This window comes from Crocuta crocuta, unplaced genomic scaffold (genome assembly GCF_008692635.1).
Source record: "Crocuta crocuta isolate KB4526 unplaced genomic scaffold, BGI_CrCroc_1.0 scaffold77, whole genome shotgun sequence".
In the NCBI taxonomy this organism is placed as follows: domain Eukaryota; kingdom Metazoa; phylum Chordata; class Mammalia; order Carnivora; family Hyaenidae; genus Crocuta; species Crocuta crocuta.
Genome location: NW_027532172.1, coordinates 4,016,459 through 4,034,555, shown reverse-complemented (window position 1 = coordinate 4,034,555; position 18,097 = coordinate 4,016,459). Strand labels below are relative to the sequence as shown.

At 47.6% G+C, this 18,097-nt stretch overlaps 1 protein-coding gene across 1 annotated transcript; it reads right to left on the bottom strand.

Moving 5' to 3' along the window:
- Positions 1 to 8,748: 8,748 nt before the first annotated feature.
- CCR2 (C-C motif chemokine receptor 2) lies at positions 8,749 to 14,874 on the bottom strand. The gene is made up of 2 exons (XM_077777237.1): positions 14,654 to 14,874; positions 8,749 to 10,221 (listed from the first exon to the last, which is right to left on the bottom strand). The coding sequence occupies exon 2, from the start codon at positions 10,209 to 10,211 to the stop codon at positions 9,090 to 9,092; it is 1,122 nt and encodes a 373-aa protein (XP_077633363.1). The 5' UTR covers positions 10,212 to 10,221; positions 14,654 to 14,874; the 3' UTR covers positions 8,749 to 9,089.
- Between the last annotated feature and the right edge of the window lie 3,223 nt (positions 14,875 to 18,097).

Sequence of the window (18,097 nt, the reverse complement as noted above, 5' to 3'; positions counted from 1 at the left end):
CCTAACTTATCTATATACAATTTGACCTTTACGCTATCCTATTTTTCACTAAGAACATTCTGTTATTTCCTTGGTCAGAATAATTCTACTATTGATATCACAAAAGGTTTCCCATTGTAAGAAATTCCTTTCTATGACTTCATCTTGTTGCTGAACCTTTAAATAAAGATACAAAAACTGACAGGACAGAGATGCCTGCCTGGTGATCAGAAAGAATCTCGGGGCTCCCTCACTCTCTCTCTCGCCAACGACACAGTCCATCCTTCAGGGACCCCTGGACCTGCCGGAGCTGGTCGGGAATTATTAGAATAAGTCCAAATACCAAGTAGGTGATTTTGGATATTCTCCTAAGTGTGGGTGGTATCATGTTGGAGGGGAGTGACATAGATCCAACTATACTCCTTGTGACATCGAAGAGCCAAACGAGATTTTAGAAAACGTAATTCATTTCCTATAAACAGTAGTGCCTCTTTTAAGGCATTAACCTAAGTGTCCAATTTCCTGTCAATTATTTCTTGAGTGGCCAATGCAAAAGAGCCATTTCTAGTTAATTGGTCAGCGTGTTGGGCTGTATGTACTTCTTGGATAAGGGAGACAATGGAAGTAGCCACAGACCCTATGATGGCAATCAGTGCAGTAATGCTCCATATTTGGCATGTGAGAGCATAATTGATCTCCTGTAAGACCTGTAACTCACAATCATCATACTAAGGAAGGGTTAGCTTAACAGAATCTTCCATTGAAGGTGCCCTGCTTTTACAAATCGGGTTTAGATTAGAGACGATTAATACCAACAGAACATAAGAGGAAGGGGAGTAGAAAGAGGAATTTTTTTGCTCTTTTTTTTGGCCACAATTAGGCTCTCCAACTAGGAGAGTCTCTAAGTCTACTGCCAGACTCTATCGGCAGGTCTCAAGGCTGCGCTCGCAAGGCTACATTGTCAGTCAGGGACCAGAGGAAAGCCCCGCAGCATTCCTTAAGAGTATAATAGAGGCACTCCGCCAGTACACCCCTATGGATCCTGAGGCCCCAGCAAACGTAGCTGCAGTGGCCATGGCTTTTATCAATCAATCCGCCCCCCCGACATTCAAAGAAAACTTCACAAATTAGATCCTCTAAAAAATAAAAATAAAAAAAATAAAATAAATAAATATAAAAGGAGAGAAAAAGCCTCCAAGATCTAGTGGTCGTGGCAGAAAGGGTATATAGCAACAGGGAAAGTGCAGAAGATAAACAGATAAAAGCTGAAAAGAGATAAAACCAAGGTCTAGCCAAGATCCTACTCGCGGCAACTGCTGAGCCAAAGGACCAGAAAAGACACCTCAGGCAGTTGACTTCAGGAGAAGAAAATAAGGAAAACTTCCAATGGCTCAAAGGGCGCCTCCGCTTAGGCAAAAATCAATGCGCCTAATGCAAAGAAGGACATTGGGCCAAAAATTGCCCCAAGAAAAAGTCTAAAGCTCCCATTCTAATAATGGGAGATGACAGTGACTAAGGGAGATGGGGTTCGGCACCCCTCCCCAAACCCAGGGTAACCCTAAAAGTGAAAGGGNGGGGGGGGGGAGATTGGCGTGGAGGAGGGCACTTGTGGGGATGAGCACTGGGTGTTATATGGAAACCGATTTGACAATAAACTATTCGTAAAAAAAAAAATAAAAAATAAAAGTTAAGAAGAAAAAAAACCAGAAAAAACAAAACAAAACAAAAAAAAGTGAAAGGGAAATCCACCGAGTTCCTAATGGATACTGGGCTCAACATTCTAAGGAGCGCGCAATAGGGACATAAGGGCTGCCCTGCCCGGCCCCGAGCTAGCTGCCCGCACCCCCGCCGCTCCCAAGTCCCTGAAGCTGTGCGTCCAGCCCAGGCAAGGTCTCCCCGCCCAACCTGTGGCCTCCGCACGAGGCACTCACCCGTCGCCAACCACCACGCACTTGATGGCCTACCTGAAACGCCGCTAACACCAGATGTGGGATTTAACCTTGGCTCCAGCAGCTTGTTAAGCTCCTCGTCGTTGCGGATGGCTAGCTCCGGGATCTCCACAATAAAGTAGTGGCCCTTGATAAAGAAGGACACCTACCAAGGGGCTGAGGAACCACTGTCCGCCGAGCGATCCCAACCAAACATGAGACTGCCCAAATTGTGGCCAAATTAGACACGGAAGCACCACTTAGCAGGGTTCTTATTTACCCCTCTCGGGTTTCTGGTCCAGGGGTGGATTCTGGTCAGGTCTCAGGATGGAGGTTCATCCCAGGGGGCTCCAAGCAGGTGAGGACCCCTGGGCACTTCTTCAGCATAGACTCAAGGAAGCATTTCAGTCTGTCGTGCTGTGACTTTGTTTCACAGCCTCTGCTTCTCTTTGGCCCTTCCGTTGGAAGGCTCCTGCTGTCCCGTGTAGATGGCATTCAGACTTCTGGTGAGAAATGATCTTTTCACCTGTTCATCGCTCTAGACTCGATGCCCATATTGGAGGGTGTCTTGCGAAGCCCTCCTTTTGGGGAGCAGGCCAGCCTGTGGGCAGCTGCGCCGCGCCCAGACATTGAATCCACCTGCTCGGGCTACTCTCTTCTCTTTGCCTGTGCGTCTCTGCACCACACATTCAGAGCATCAGCCACAGGATGGGGAGACATCTGTTCTTCTCCTTGGGTCAGAGGGTCTTTTGCACGAGCACGGTTCCTGAAACGCACCACACGGCAGCTGGCACGCAGTTCCAGCCTGGTTCGAGGTCAACGCCAGTCAACAGTGAGATGGGCTGTCTAAATAGTGAATGTGTCTTTTAGTTTTGAAAACAAATGTCTAAGGGGCGCCTGGGTGGCTCAGTCAGTTGAACGTCCGATTTTGGCTCAGGTCACGATCTCACTGTTTGTGAGTTCAAACCCCACGTCAGGCCCTGTGCTGACATTGAGGAGTCTGCTTGGGATCCTTTCTTTCCTTTCTCTCTCTGCACCTCCTCTGCTCATGCTGTCTCTGTCTTTCTCACAATAAATAAATGAATGAACTTAAAAAAATGAAACAAATGCCTAATAAAACCAATACGCACTCATTGTATGAAGTTAGGAAAAACAGAAAAAAGGAAAATAAGGGAAAGAAACAGACAGTCTCACAATCTCAAACAATGCTTTTTTCTTTTTAACGTTTAGTTTTGAGAGAGAGAGAGAGCTCAAGTGGAGGAGGGGCAGAGTGAGAGGGAGACACAGAATCCGAAGCTGACTCCAGGCTCCAAGCTGTCATCACAGAGCCCGATGCGGGGCTTGATCTCAAGGATCCTGAGATCATGACCTGACTCAAAGTCAGATGCTTAACTGGTTGAGCCACCCAGCTGCCCCTAAACAATCCTTTTAAACACAAGATGTATTTCAATCGAGACTGTTTCCCATGTACACTTTTTGGCCTATTGTTCCCACACATATACCGATTCTATATGCTTCTCTCTGTGGTGTTTTGTTGTTGTTGTTCTTTTCTTTTGTTTTTTGGGTTTTTTCTTTTTTTTCTTTCTTTCTTTCTTTCTTTTTTTTTTTTTGCTAAAGACCACAGTATAGGCATTTGTTCATGTCATTAAAAGAACACCCCCTCTATGTAATTCTTACATTCTTATTTTTATGGTGGATTTATTTATTTATGGATTTATGGATTTGTTTGTTTATTTGTTTTTATTGCAGTATAATTTAGACGCAGCAAAGTTCACTGATCCTAGGTGCACAGCTTGGGGAAGTTTTGATAAGCAGGCACCCACATAACCAACCTTCCCCACTGATGGAGGTGATAGGGAATTGTCCTATCTACCCCAAAGGTGGCCTTGCACGATGCACAGAAGTAAGGGCCACTCTGACTTCTGCCACCAGGGATCCTCCTGGGCCTCTCCTTTCTGTCCATATAAGTGCAATCATAGACGCTACCTTCTTTCACATCCAGATCCTCTTCTTCAACAGAAAGCTATAAGCAGACTTGCCACAGCTTTGTCACTAGACATTCTGGCTCCTTCCGTCTGTCTTATGACAGTCCCTTCCCAGTGTGGCTGACAGCTCTCTGTGAATCCCACCAAGAAGGACGCTCCCAGCGTCCCCGAAGCCACCTTTCCCCAAGAAGGCCAGCGAGTCCTCATGGTCCTCAAAGAAAAAGGAAGAATCTCTCCTTACCGTGAGTGTCATGTTTTGTCACCTGTGTGCCTTAGCCATGATGCTAGGGCCCCGTGACTCCCAACACCACTTCACCTGCAGCCTCAGACACAGGACACGGTGAGTGGGGCTGGAGGTCATCATGCTTTCCTCTTACCCTAACGTCTCTGTCCTCCAGGCCCTTCCCAGGTTGACCCCCTTCCCGGCTCCTGCACCGTGTCCCCTACGCCCTATGCAAATCATCAGAGCCAGCGGACACTTGGAAACCGCGCACCTCCTCGCTTATTGGATATGACGTCCAGACGTGGTGGAAGACCTTCCACTCCCCTGGGAAGTCTGCTCTCGCCTTTTGGGGATTCCTTTCATTTCAGTGCTCAGACGTGGTGCAAATGCAACGTGACACACCGATTAAGGGCTGTGAGAGGCTCAGTGTAGCTTTGGCGGATCGGGTCACACCTGCACCTCTGTGTTCAGCTCTATGCAAAACAGGATATCATGTAGGACTTTTCCTGTTGCCCCAGAATAGGTAGTTATGGACTGAGGCTGAGGGCAAAGAGGTGTTAAGTACCCGACAGTTGTGAGGAAAACCACTGACACCTGGCATTACACATCTCCCTCAAGGGCTCATGGAGTGGCAGAGTCTGTGTCCCCAGCTGCCGTGTCAACTCCTCCCACCCCAGTCCGATAAGGAGACACATCTGGGCAGGGAAGGGTTGTAGAGATGGGTGGGACTGATGGCGAGGTGAGAGGGGGCTCCTCTCCTCAAAGCCAAGGGTGGGTGAGTGGTCTGAGAGATCGTGTGAGGAATGAAGGCTTACAGGAAGGGGAGGCCAGCACCTCCTTCCTGGGTGGGGCACCCATTAGGCAGAGGGTCAGCAAGGCAGGTGAGGAAGGGCCTGGAGAGCCGAGGAGCTGGAGACAGGGCAGTGAGGCAGCAAGGAGGGCCTGGGGATGTGGGAACGCCCTTGGGTCAAGTTGCAAACATAATGTCGAAGTGACCACGGCCGAAGAGTTGGCCAACCTCAATCGCTCACCATACCCAGGGCCGGCCCTCCCCTAAATTCACGGGAGGTCCACTCACCAGCCCAGATGCCTCTTCCTTCATGACAGGCCTCTTCTTGATGGCCCTTGGTGGCCTTTGTGCTGCTGGCTAATCTCCCCTGAAGCCATTTCAATTTGTTAGGGAAATCGGGAGAATGAGAAAAAGGGAAGTGGAGGGATGGCGTCTGGGTGGCTCACTCCCGGGAGGTGGGAGGACCTGCTGCTTTGAGCATCGCACATTGCGGAGGACGGCATGGGGTGGGCTCAGCCAAGTCCCCAACTCCCCCAAAGTCTTAAGGCACCCATCCCCGGGAATGATGATCTTTCTTGACATCTGCTTGACTCACACCACCCGCCCAAATGCTCTCCTCGGGATAAAGAAGACAGGGTTTCCACTTCTAGAAAGGGAGCAGGTTAGCAGCTCTCAAGTGGCAGTTTCTCTGGTAGCTATAAAATCCTACCGTAGCCATTACTGCTATGATGTAGGACTATCATTGAGTTAGCTACCCTCTCCTCTGGGTTATCGGAAAATTTCACATAGACCTCCATCTCTGTCCTCTGCGCCGTGCCTGCTGATTTGTAAACACCCCATCCTCTGCCTCTCCATGCACCCCAGTCCCTGGACTCAAGGTCTGCGAATGTGGGAATTGACACACTCGTCTTTCCGGACCCGCCCTGGACCGGCGCGTGATGGGTCTTCATGCATGCTCGTCACATAGAATTCCACGATGGAGTCACAGTTACTTTTCCACATTTTATTTAAAAAGCCACTCTGTACCATATGCACTCATTAGCTTTTGTGCTTCTAAGCAAACAGCCTCCATTGCCCAATGGCTTAAAACGGCGAGCATGGACCCTCTGCCCCTGTGACACGTGGCTGCCGTGTGCCTGGGGTTCTGGCTCTGTTCTCTGTGTCTTCTTGACCTGGTGTGGCCTGGGATGGACCTTCTGGTGGCTGAGCTGGGACCGCCAGAGGCTCAGCCCACCTGCTTTGCCACTCCACTGCTTTACTACAGTGTGGCTGCTCACGCTTTAGTGGCCGAGCCACCTGGGGAGCGGGTCGTGGAGGCCACCTGTAGGCACACTGTAAGTCACACGGCAAGGACAAGAATGTGTAATCGCACAGAGGAAGCAGTGAAAAGTGAAAACTAAGACAATGTAAGGCTTATTATTTTTATGGTTAGGAGGCTTCACATGCCATCTACGTGCTTACCAGATTTTTAAGTGCATAATACAGTATTGAATGGACAGGTACATTGTGGTAAAGCAGATGCTTGGAATTTATCACCTTGTATCACCAAAATTTTGTGCACATTGATAAATGTGTAGAGAAAATATAGTATATACATGCAATGGGTGATTAGTCCACTTTCCAGAGAAGGATGTCCTGCCACGTACGGCAACTTCGATGAAGCTTGGGGGCATGATACTGAGTGAAATAAGCCCGGCATAGAAGGATGAATGCTCCATGCTTCGACTTCCACAAGGTGTCTAAAATAGAATCATGGACGTGGTGGTTGCCAGAGGCTGGGGAGAGGAGAAAATGGGCAGTTTCTCACCAAATTTTTAAAAAATTTTTAATGTTTATTTTTGAGAGAGAAAGAAGCAGAGTGAGCAGGGGATGGGGCAAACACAGAATCTGAAGCAGGCTCCTGTCTGCTGTTAGCACACAGCCCTGCGGGGGGCTCAAACTCAGGAACAGCGGAATCATGACCTGAGTCAAAGTCAGCCACTTAACAGACTGAGCCACCCAGGCGCCCCTCAGATATATATTTTTAAAAGCACAATATAGTTGGAGCATTGCTTCATTTTCTAAATCGTAGCTTAAAAAAAAAACCCAATATTTACATTTCATCCCCAAAACAAAATTTCATGCATTCATCCAGATGATACAAATACCTGAAGATGAAGCATGGTCTCCTCACCCTACTTCTTTCTGGAGCCTTCTCTGGCCATGAAGCAGGAAAGTAGAACCATAGTAATTTCCAGCTCCCGAGTTGCCAGGTTCCAAAAGCCCCGTGTTTCCAGCTTGCGTCAGACCAGAAATCCACTGGGTGACACGCATGTCTGTTCTTACCGTGGCTCCACCAAGATGAAGTCTTTGCTTCCGTAAGTGACCCAACTCCCCTCCTTTTACAAATTGGGTTTCAACGTTTGATGAGGGGTCCATGCAATATAGGAGCCCCCAATCCAAACCGGAGAGTTCGAGCTTCCCTGAGGATATCTACAAAGCACCGAAGCATCCAAACATGATTAAACCCATGACGTCCTGGGATGCATAGGGACACAAAATAGATGCGTGGCAGCAAATCTGGGAGGGTAAAGACACCGTGGAGACGGCAGTTATGGAGTGTGTGCTGTGAGCCACATGGCACTACTTAGACACCAAAACTAGCACCCTTTGATCGCAGCCACCTGACTCCTTGACGACAACTATTTATGCTGCATTGGTACTGTCCCAAACACACGGCATGCGTGAACATTTTCAAGTCAAAACCGAAGCTCAAATTCTGTGACTAACACAGTATTTTCAGACTTGGCCTAATAACAACTCTTAAAATGACTCTGCCCCATTTACAAGTTGTAGTTTCAGGTTTACTTTTATTTTTACTTTATTATTATTATTAATCTCTTTTTATACATCTGAATTCTATGCCTGTATCCAAAAATGAGGTGCAGGAAGATAGTTTGGAAAACACTTTTCCCCAGCCTGTCAGGAGTCTTTGCCCTGCCTGGCCAGTTAGATCCTGACATTCACAGGCCACCTGTCCCAGAGGTGAGGCCTCTGTCATGTCCTCTGGGCCCCTCTCTGTCCCGGAGGCACACCCCAGGGCCCATACCTGCTGCTCCCCATCTTCTGGGCCCACTGAGGGCTTCTGGTTCCACCATTTTCTATTCCCCGAGGCTATTCTCCTGAACCTCCACATACCGCTTCTGGGGTGGGGCAATCCTCTGGGCAAGAGTGAGGGGATGAAGGGGGAGGGCGGCAGATGGGGCCAGGGCAGTGGGAAGCAGGGGCAGGCAGCAAGATGCAAAGGCACGAGACCCTTGTGGGTTCTGATGCACCTTCCTGGCCTCTGCTCCTAGCTGATTCTGGAAACACTGCTGGGGCAGCGGCCTCACACAGCCTCCTGAGCTGCTGCTATAGCCCTGAGCTCCTGATGCAGAAACTAACCCTTCACTCCTTCTTATCATCATTACCTGCAACCCCCACACCGCCCCCACCCCCGCTAACACCCAACGAGGCCTCTTATTTTTTCGTCTCATTATAGATTACGCATATTTTATGAACAAAAAAATGTTCCTACATTTTTACTTAGGGGGATATGGCATGAGACGCGTGTGAACAATGGGGCACGATATTTGCTAGGTTTCAGATGTAGGGTGCGTGGTTATCCCAGATAAATCCTAAGGAAGCAAAAGTGTGTCCTGCGCTTGCACCGAAGAGGACGATTGGACCCAAGTAAAGCTCTCTCGGAGAGTTCTTACGCTTTCCATGCTTGCTGGGACCAGGTGGGACCTTCCAGGTAATTCTGGTGGGAGGCGAGGCTGGGGACGGCGCTGCNGGCTGGGCCCCCCCCACCCCCCTCCCCGCCTCCAGCTGTGCCCCTGACCAGAGAGAGAGCATTGGAGAGTGAGTGAGGTGCAGGTGGGGGCTGAGAGAAGCACATAGCCATTTTCCAGGGGGGGAGTTTCCCACGAACTGTGAGGAGCTCTTTGGAGAGTCACTGTCTCCCCCCACAGCTGTTCTGGAACATTCCCTGAGGCATGTTGGCTGCCCAGGGAGGGACAAAGTCTGTTTTGGTGCACCCACCCTGAGCCTCCTGCACGCTGGCCTGAGAGGGTCACCCGCCTCCTTTCTTTGACAGACCTGAAGCTTATGATCATGTACAGATTTCCGTCTCCCTTAAGGGTCAGAGGCAAACTGCTCCTCATTTACAAGCCGGCGGAGACCTCCTGCTCGCCCGTGGAAGGCGTGTACGTGGAGCTCACTCGATCTGCGGTCTCCCTGTAGAAGACTGGGCACTGTTTGCAGAGGTGTTTGGCGATGTGCTTCCGGAAAAACACGGAGAGATACCTTCTGAACTTCTCCCCGACGAAAGCGTAGATGATGGGGTTGACGCAGCAGTGCGTCCACCCCAGGGTCTCTGTCACCTGCATGGCTTGGTCCAGCTGACTGGAGGTCTTACAGGTATTCAGGCCAAAGGAATCCTGGAAGGTGCTCAGGAGGAGGACGATGTTGTTGGGGGCCCAGAAAAGAAAGTACACAATCATGATCACGAAAATGAGCTTCACGGCCTTGTGCTTCTTTTTTTCGTTGCGACAGCGGAACAGGGTCTTGAGGATGGCTGAGTAGCAGATGATCATGACGAGCAGGGGCAAGACCAGGCCCAAGATGCTCCTCATGATTGCATGGAAATTCTTCCATCCTGGTTGGAAAGAAGGGCGGCAGGCGTAAAAAGTGTCTTCCCACTGCAAATTGTTGAAGACACACCCTGGGAGAGAGGCAACCACGGCCAGCACCCAGGTGACCAGGCTTGTCACCACCCCAAAGGTGACCGTCCTGGCCTTCAATGCAAACACAGCATGGACAATCGCCAGGTACCTATCGATAGTCAGGAGGATGATGAAGAAGTTTCCAGCAAAGTAACCCATGTGATAGAACGCTGTGACTGTCTTACACATCATATCCCCAAAGACCCACCCGTTGGCCACATAGTGGGCCCAGAAGGGGAAGGTGAGGAGGAAGAGCAGGTCGGAGATGGCCAGGTTGAGCAGGTAGATGTCGGTCATGCTCTTCAGCTTTTTGCAGTTGATGAGGATGAGGACGACCAGCAGGTTGCCCGGGAAGCCGAAGATGAACACGAGGGAGTAGAGCGGGGGCAGGAGCCTGACCGCGTTTTGCCTCACATCCGTTTTATGGCAAGGTACGCTGTAATCATAGTCGAAACTGGTGGTGGGCTGTTCTCCACCCCCCTGGTTATTGGTTGTGAACAGAGATTGAGATGTGGACAGCACTTGGTGGCTGAACTGGAGAAGCAGGTCATTGTCATCCATCTTCTCCGTCCTGTAATCAGAGAACAGAATGATCACACGCCACATATTGGCCGCTGTCTCTGATCTTAAAAATGTCCCCACTCCCCTTCAGCAATAGCCCAGTGTTCGTCTTCGGTGTTGCGGCCATCTCCTTGAAAGTTCGCGTGCTGGTCGATCACTTCCCTTTATTCCTTCTAGCAGACACCAGTTGTCTGCCCACCGGCCATTTCTCAACACTCTGGGCCTTCCCAGAAAGTCTGACTTATTACAAAGTTTCCCACGCTGCACACTTGTTTTCTACCTCCTCTGCGGGGCTGCACAGGCCTGGGACCCATTCCTGGATGACAATGTAGAAGGGGACTCTGCTTAGAGGGCTCCTGGCAATGTCCTTCTCTGACAAGAGAGATGAACAGAAACCCTGGCCTGTCCCCTTCTGCTTCTGTAGCTTGTCTTATGAGGGCTTGGGTGCTTGGGACCCTGAATGAAAGACTCAGAGGACGGAACAAAACCAAGCAGAGTCACCACATCACCAAGATGTAAGCCCCAGCCTTGAACAGCCCATCCTCTGATTCCTTGTTAAGTGGGGAAAAAAAAATAGCCCAATTTTGTAAGCTACTATGAGTTCCAATGTTCTGTAACTGGCAAGCTGCAGTGTCGTAGCTGACACCTCTCTCCACCCTCTGCCTCCGTCACCCTGCCAAAGCTTCTATTGCAAGGTTGCAATGACAACCCCACTTCTTAATGTCTTGGCTCTCTTTCAGCTTTATTCTCTTTGAGAATTGAACCTGTCTGCTAAGTTCTTTCATTTAAAACTCATTTTGGGGGCACTTGGGTGGCTCAGTCGGTTGAGCATCTGACTCTTGATTTCAACTCAGGTCATGATCTCGGTTTGTGAGGCTCTGTGCCATCAGAGGAATTGTCTCTCTTTCCTTCTCTCTGCCCCTCCCTCTCTTTCTCAAAATTAATAAACATTTGGGAAAAAACACAAATCTGGCTTCCAGGAGGTTAGTGCTGGTCTCACACCTTCTTATTCCTTTTCTTGCTTGGTGTCTCCTTCCCCCGTCTACACTGTGAGAATCCCCAGGCACCATCTGCGGCTGCCACCTCTTTACTGGCTGTCTCATTATTCTCATCTCAAAGTTCTTGCTGAGTCGTGTGGTCTAATTGCAAGGTTTTAGGCCCCCTGGATGCCAATGCATCCTGAAGCTCTGGCTTCTGGTCCCAACTTTCAACCCCGACATCTCAGAGTTGAGTTTCCTATTGCCTTCTGCATAAAAGAGCTTACTCATTTGACCTGCATTTATTGAGCACCCTACTGTGAGCCATACTACATTCTAGGTACTGGAGATACAGCAGTGAGTAAAATGGGTATCATACATGTACCTCAAATTCAACCCACCCCAAACCCAACACCCCCTGAAGTGTGCTCCAGCTAGTGGACTCTTTATCTTGGCTACTATCCTTGACTCCAGTGTCTAGGAAGCAGGAGTGGGCATTGACCTGGGTCCTTCATCTTCAGAAGGTTAGGAGCAGCCCTCAGGAACCAACAGGCCCAGATGGAAGCCTGCCTTCAACTACTTACAAGTTGTGGTATTTGGGGCCAACTACTTCTTCAACTCTGTTTCTTTATGTATAAAACACTAACTCTGCTGAGATGGAGGAAGAGGAGGACTCGGCACAGCACCTGGAGCAGTGACGTGCTCTGAGTTTTTGCTATTGTGTCATGTGAATTTTATCTGATAAACACCTCCAGGTCCGTCACCTCCACCAGCCCTGAGACGCCCCTCACTTCCATCTTTGCCGTGCACGTGGCTTATTCCTGACCGTGCTCCTTTTCAACCTGTCTTCCCCAACATCGCACTGGGATCTGGCGCTTCTCAGCTGAACACCACCAGCAGCCTGGCAATTTGTATGTGGCGGGACCTCAAAGGCAATGCCCCCAGACCACTCTCCTCAGTCTTTCCTTTTTTTTTTTTTTAAATATAATTTATTGTCAAGTTAGCTAAAATACAATGTATACAGTATGCTCTTGGCTTTGGGAATAGACTCCCGTGATTCATCGCTTACGTACAAAACCCTGTGCTCATCCCAATACGTGTCCTCCTCAGGGCCCATCACCCATTTTCCCCGCCCCCACCCCCCCATCAATGCTCAGTTTGTTCTCCGTATTTAAGAGTCTCTTACAGTTCTCATTCGTCAGTCTTTTCTATGCTCACTTCTTCCCAGCTCTGTCTCCAGTCACTTCTCAAATCCCAAATGCTCTGCTCCTGTCCCAGCGATCTTTCTTCCGTTTTCCTGCAAACTCACTATTTCCCTCCTGCCCCAGGGGTTTGGCACATGCTTGCCCCTCTGCTAAAATGGCTGGTGAGCTCCTAGCCATCCACCAGCACTTCCTGCTCCAATTCCCTTTCTCTGTGAAGCCAAACCCGCCTCCTCTATCAATTACTCAGATTATCTCATAAACCACTGTTTGCCTCTTATCACACAATCTTCCACCCACTGTGGGCTCCCTGCGATCCAGCTCATGTTTCTGTCCCCAGCTCTTAAGATAGCCTCTGACTAAAGGAGGCACCAAGAAATGTTTATTGAAAGAATGCATGAAAGTCTTTATACTGAGTACATCTAGCATCATTAGACATCAGAAGACATCTAACATCAATCCTCAAGAATATCGATTTTTTTTCCTGGTAGTGGCTGTGAATTGGTCTTTCTCTTTGTACACACCTTATTCTTCAATTTCTCTTATGATCAATACATCTCATAGATCTTGCGTTTCATCAAGCCAGATTCTTGGAAATCTGCAGCAACTAAATAGGACCTCTAATCCAGTTTGTGGAGAAAACCCATGTATCCACCTAAAGAATGACACCTGGGAGCATTCACTGAGGGCTCCTGGAACTCTAGGCGCTGTGCTAAATACTTTGCACGCATTAATTAATTTAATACTTGCAATAATTCTGTGAGCAAGTGTTCATACATTTTGACAAGTGCAGAAATTCGATATTCAAGTGCCGATGACTTTTCCACATTCCCAGAATAAGTCATGGCTGAGCTGGATTTTGAACACAGGGCTCTTCAGTGTAAAAAAGAGTTACTCAAAAGCTTCCATGTCCAGGCTGGGAGAGCTGAGACCCATGTAGAACAGGTAACAATTTTCTAGGAATGCTTTCATGGTCTTGAAGAGAACTTCTTTGACATTTGGACATAACGCCCACACACTCACCCACAAGAGCACATCCCACCCATGTGCGCGCACAGACAAACACACACACACACACTTTTCTACTAGAAAATAAACACCATGAGGGTTTAGGTATTTGCTTTGCAAAGAGGGATCTTGGTGCCCCAGAGCCAGATCTGGCACTCAGAGGCTACTAAAGAAATACCATTTCAGTAAGAGAATGACAGAAAACCAGCAGGCTACAGGCAAGAAGCACAATGCCCTGCTATGGGCTAGCTCCCCAGGTAATCCAGTGGGAGGCCGTAGACAAACGAGGAGATCGGGGATACTTGCACACAGCCCCTTAACTGCAGCACACCCCCTGGGCTGTTCTGTAACCAGCCGCAGGGCTAACCTCCTCATCTGGGTAGAAAAGTGTGGACTAGACCGGTGGTTCTCGAGTATGCAGTATCACACAGGAAGTCTGTAGTCAAGAAGCGCACAGTCCAGACCCTCCGGTGGTTCAGATCAGGGTGGGGGGGGACGGGTAGGGGGAGCGGATGGGGTGTGAGGGAGCCAGCTGCTCTGACCACTTCCACCTTGTCTGTCCTCCACTTTGTTGTTTACCTGCGCTGGCTTCTCAACTACCAGCCGCCTCCCCTGCTTCTCTCCAGTCACTCCAGCACCACCTAGCTTCTAGCACAGCAGACGCGTGGCAAGGTGCTGCTTAATAAAAAGCTGCCTCTCAGCAAAAGTAGGTTCCTCGCGTCAGCCTCCATGGGTCTCCTGAATTCAGGCAAGGGGCCCATTTTGGTTTGGGGGTCTGGACCATCACATATATGGAATATGGGGGTGGGTAATATTTGGGGTAGAAAGCTCCAGTTCTTTAAAGCCTTCGGAGGGAGGCTGGGATGTACAGAGCGAGGGGCAGTAGCCTGAGCATCCTTACTCTCCTGACTGTTGTCTTCACTGTGCTATCCTCCCATCTGAGCCCCACAGGGTGGTCTTGCCACCATCAGAGATTGTTTACCGCCATCAGAGACTCTCCAGCCATCTTGGTGCAGATACCACCCTCCACCCTTTTCTCCGCCAAGACTACCCCCCAGGAGCCGGGGCTCTGCAGCCCTCAGAATCTCAACATAAATAAAATCTCCAATTGGATCCCAAATCCATTGTGCAGGGTTACACAAAACTCTATATTTTCAGCCCTGAGGTGCTCCCAGTGCCTGCATCTCCCACATTGGGATGCTTCGAACCTGTGACTCATAAAGTAATGAAGAAAAAAAAAGCACCCAAAACTCACCAGTAGATGGTTCTCCCAAGGGGCTCTGGGGTGTCAAGCTCCCCAGGAACTGAGCCGAAGAGATCTGGAGACAGAAACTTGGTGTGTAGAAAAAACCAAAATGTTTCCTGCAAAAAAGAAGGCGGGGATACAAGGGCAAGTAATGATAAAAATTTTTTAAAAACCCAAAACACCCCACACCAACAAGGGTCCAGTTCTGCTCCAGCCAGGAATGCTGCACACTAGGTTGAAGTCTTCAGAATAAGACTAATTTTGAAATCTTACTTATGCAACCTTGAGTATGAGTCAGGTGACCCTGCACATCTGCTCCTGTGTCCAACGACTCTGGGTTTATCTTGTGCGTCTCTCTATCTGGAAATCTTCCCCCTCTTCTGCCAGTGATGATTTGCATGAAATGAGCACAGCAGAACCTCATTCTCCAGAAGATAAATGCCAACGGGGGGGCCGTGGGTGATGGTAGAGAAAACATAAAGAGTTCTGCGTGTCCATGCACAATGGATTTGGGATCTGATTGGAAGCTTTATTTAGGTAGAGCCTTTTAAGGAAAAGGGGATGCAAAATTGTCTCTTATAATAGAGATGTCCTTAGCAAGAAAGGGCCTCAGTTAATTGTTGGTTCCACTCTTCAGAAAGGAGTTTTTATAAACGAAAACACCACTGAGAGTCTGGGAAGATGGTGGCATGGAAAGCACCAGAAATTTCTCTCTCTATCAAGGCAACAATTGTACAGGCAGAATCTGTCTGACCTAACTATTCTAGAACTCTGGAATCCACTGAAAGCCTGCAACCGTCAGGGGAAGCCTCGGATGGTCAATTGTAGTTATTTTTGGTCAATTTTAGCTCTTGGCACAGTGGCAGCTCCCCAGGCCTCCCCCGCCACCCCTGCCGCCCTGCTCCAGCACACGTGCATAAAGATGTAATTCTGTGATACTAACAATCGAAAGGGGTGAGGACAGAGCGATAAAAGGGCAGGGTTTTGTGTGTTGTTGACGTCAAGCTGGTACAAACTTAAATTGGAATGTTATAACCTTGGGATATTACATATGACCTCCAAGGTAACCACAAAGAAAATAGCTTTAGAGCATACACAAAAGGAAATAAAAAGGAATTTAAATATTCCTCTGCAAAAAAATCAACCAAACACAAAAGAAGATAGTAGTGTAGGAAAAGAGGGACAAAAAAGCTGTAAGTGTGCAGGTAGAAAAAAATGCCAAAATGACAGAATTAAGTCCTCCTTATCAGTAATGACTTTAAATGTAAGTGGTTTAATTCTCCAATCAGAAGATAAAGAAATGGTAGAATGAGTAACCAAACCAAACCAAACCTAATCTAACTATATGTTGTCAACATGAGACCCATTTTTGATCTAAACACACAAATATACTGAAAGTGAAAGGACGGAGAAAAATATTAACTAAAAGATATTAAACAAAATACAATAGCCTTTATTTATTATTGTTATTATTTTTTTAAAATAATAAACATGGAGTCCAACATGAGGCTTGAAGTCACGACCCTGAGATCGAGACCTGAGCTGAGATTGAGTCAGATGCTTTAACGGACTGAGCCACCCAAGGAGGCCCTGACAGAACAGACTTTACATCATAAAGAGCTTACAGGAGACAAAGACAGATGATATGCGTTAAAGTGTTCAATACAGCCAGAAGACATAACAAGACATAACAGTTATAAACATTTATACCTAATGACAGATCATCAAAATATATGAAGCAAAAACTGACAGTACTGAAGGGAGAAAAAGACACTTGCACAATAATAGTTGGAGATTTCAATACCCTGTTCTTGATAATGAATAGAAAGCCTGATGGAAGATAAGTAAGAAAGCAGAGGACTTGAACATACGGTAAGCCAACTGTGTCTAACAGATGTACGCTACTCAAGAACAATAGCATATGTGTTCTTCTCAGATGCACTTGGGACATTTTTTTAGAAGTCGTGTTGAAACTAGACAAAGAACTTCTAAATTTCAACAACTAAACGACAACTCAATTCAAAACTGGGCAAAGAACTCGAATAGACATTTCTTCAAAGAAGATATATAAATGGCCAATAAGCACCGTGCTATGCTCAATACCACTGATCATCAGGAAAAGGGAAATCAAAGCTACAATGAGACGCCTCTTCACAGACATTAGGATGGCTACTATCCAAATGACAGAAAGTAACAAGTGTCGGTGAGGGTGTGGAGAAACAGAAACCCTTGTGTGCTTTTATGGGGATGTAAAAACGGTACAGCTGCTGTAGGAGACGGTATGGTGGTTCCCCAAAAATGTAAAAGTAGAATTATTATGTGATCTAATAATTCCACTTCTGGTTATGTACTCAAAAGAACTGAAAGCAGGATCTTGAAGAGATATTTATATGCCCGTGTTTATAGGCATATTATTCACGATAGCTTAAACATGGACAAATGGACTAGCAAAATGCGGCATATGCATATGTGGCATGTTATTCGGCCTTATAGAAGAAGAAAATCCTGACTCAGGCTACAGCATGGAAGAACCTTGAAGACATTATGCTGAGTGAAATAAGCCAGTCACAAAAAGACTAGATGAGCCCACTTGCATGAGACAGGAGATACTTAGTCAAAACCGTAGAGACAGAAAGTAGGACAGGAAGTGCCAGGGGCTGGGGTAAGGGATTAATGGGGAGTTTGTGTTTCATGGGTACAGAGTTTCAGTTTTACAAGATGAAACGAGTTGTGGAGATGGATGGTGGTGATGGCTGCACAACGTTACAAATGTGTTTAACTCTGCTGAACTATATACTTAAAAATGGTTAAAATGGTAAGAGTTTATGTTACGCGAACATAATATGTTTGTTTTATCACAATAAAAAAAGAAAAGACAAAGAGAAATCACCATTAACAGCTCAATTTCTGCAGTTTAGGCAACTACGCTTAGGAATATTCCTCAGATCCCAGAGGGAACATTGGGTCACCTGAGTTGGCTGCAGACACTTTGTGGAATTCAGCAGATCTGGGGTCAGGATCTTATGCTGGAGCCTTGGCAAATTTCTAAGCTTTGATTTCTCCAACTATAAAATAAGAATAATAAGGCCTCTGGGGTCTGTGGGGTTGAAATGGCTTATAAAGCAGCTAGCACAGTGTCTGGTATGAAATAGGCACTCAACAAAATAGTGGCTAACAACAACAGTGGCAATAAAACACTCAGGGCAATCCAGAGGTCCTTTCTGGATTCCTATTTGTTGTAACCATGTATCCTGCACAAGACCTGGTTTTTGTGCGAAGAATGAAGAGCCCCAGGTCTTTCCTTAGAAGACAGAGCCTTGCTTGGTCAGGAACATGAAAAGTTCCCCAGTTGGTCCCTAATGGGGTCTCTGAGCGGGGATCAGAAGGGTCTTTCTGAGATTTCAATAGTAAAAACAGATCGTACTCACCCAGTGGTGCTGTGCTGGGTCCATG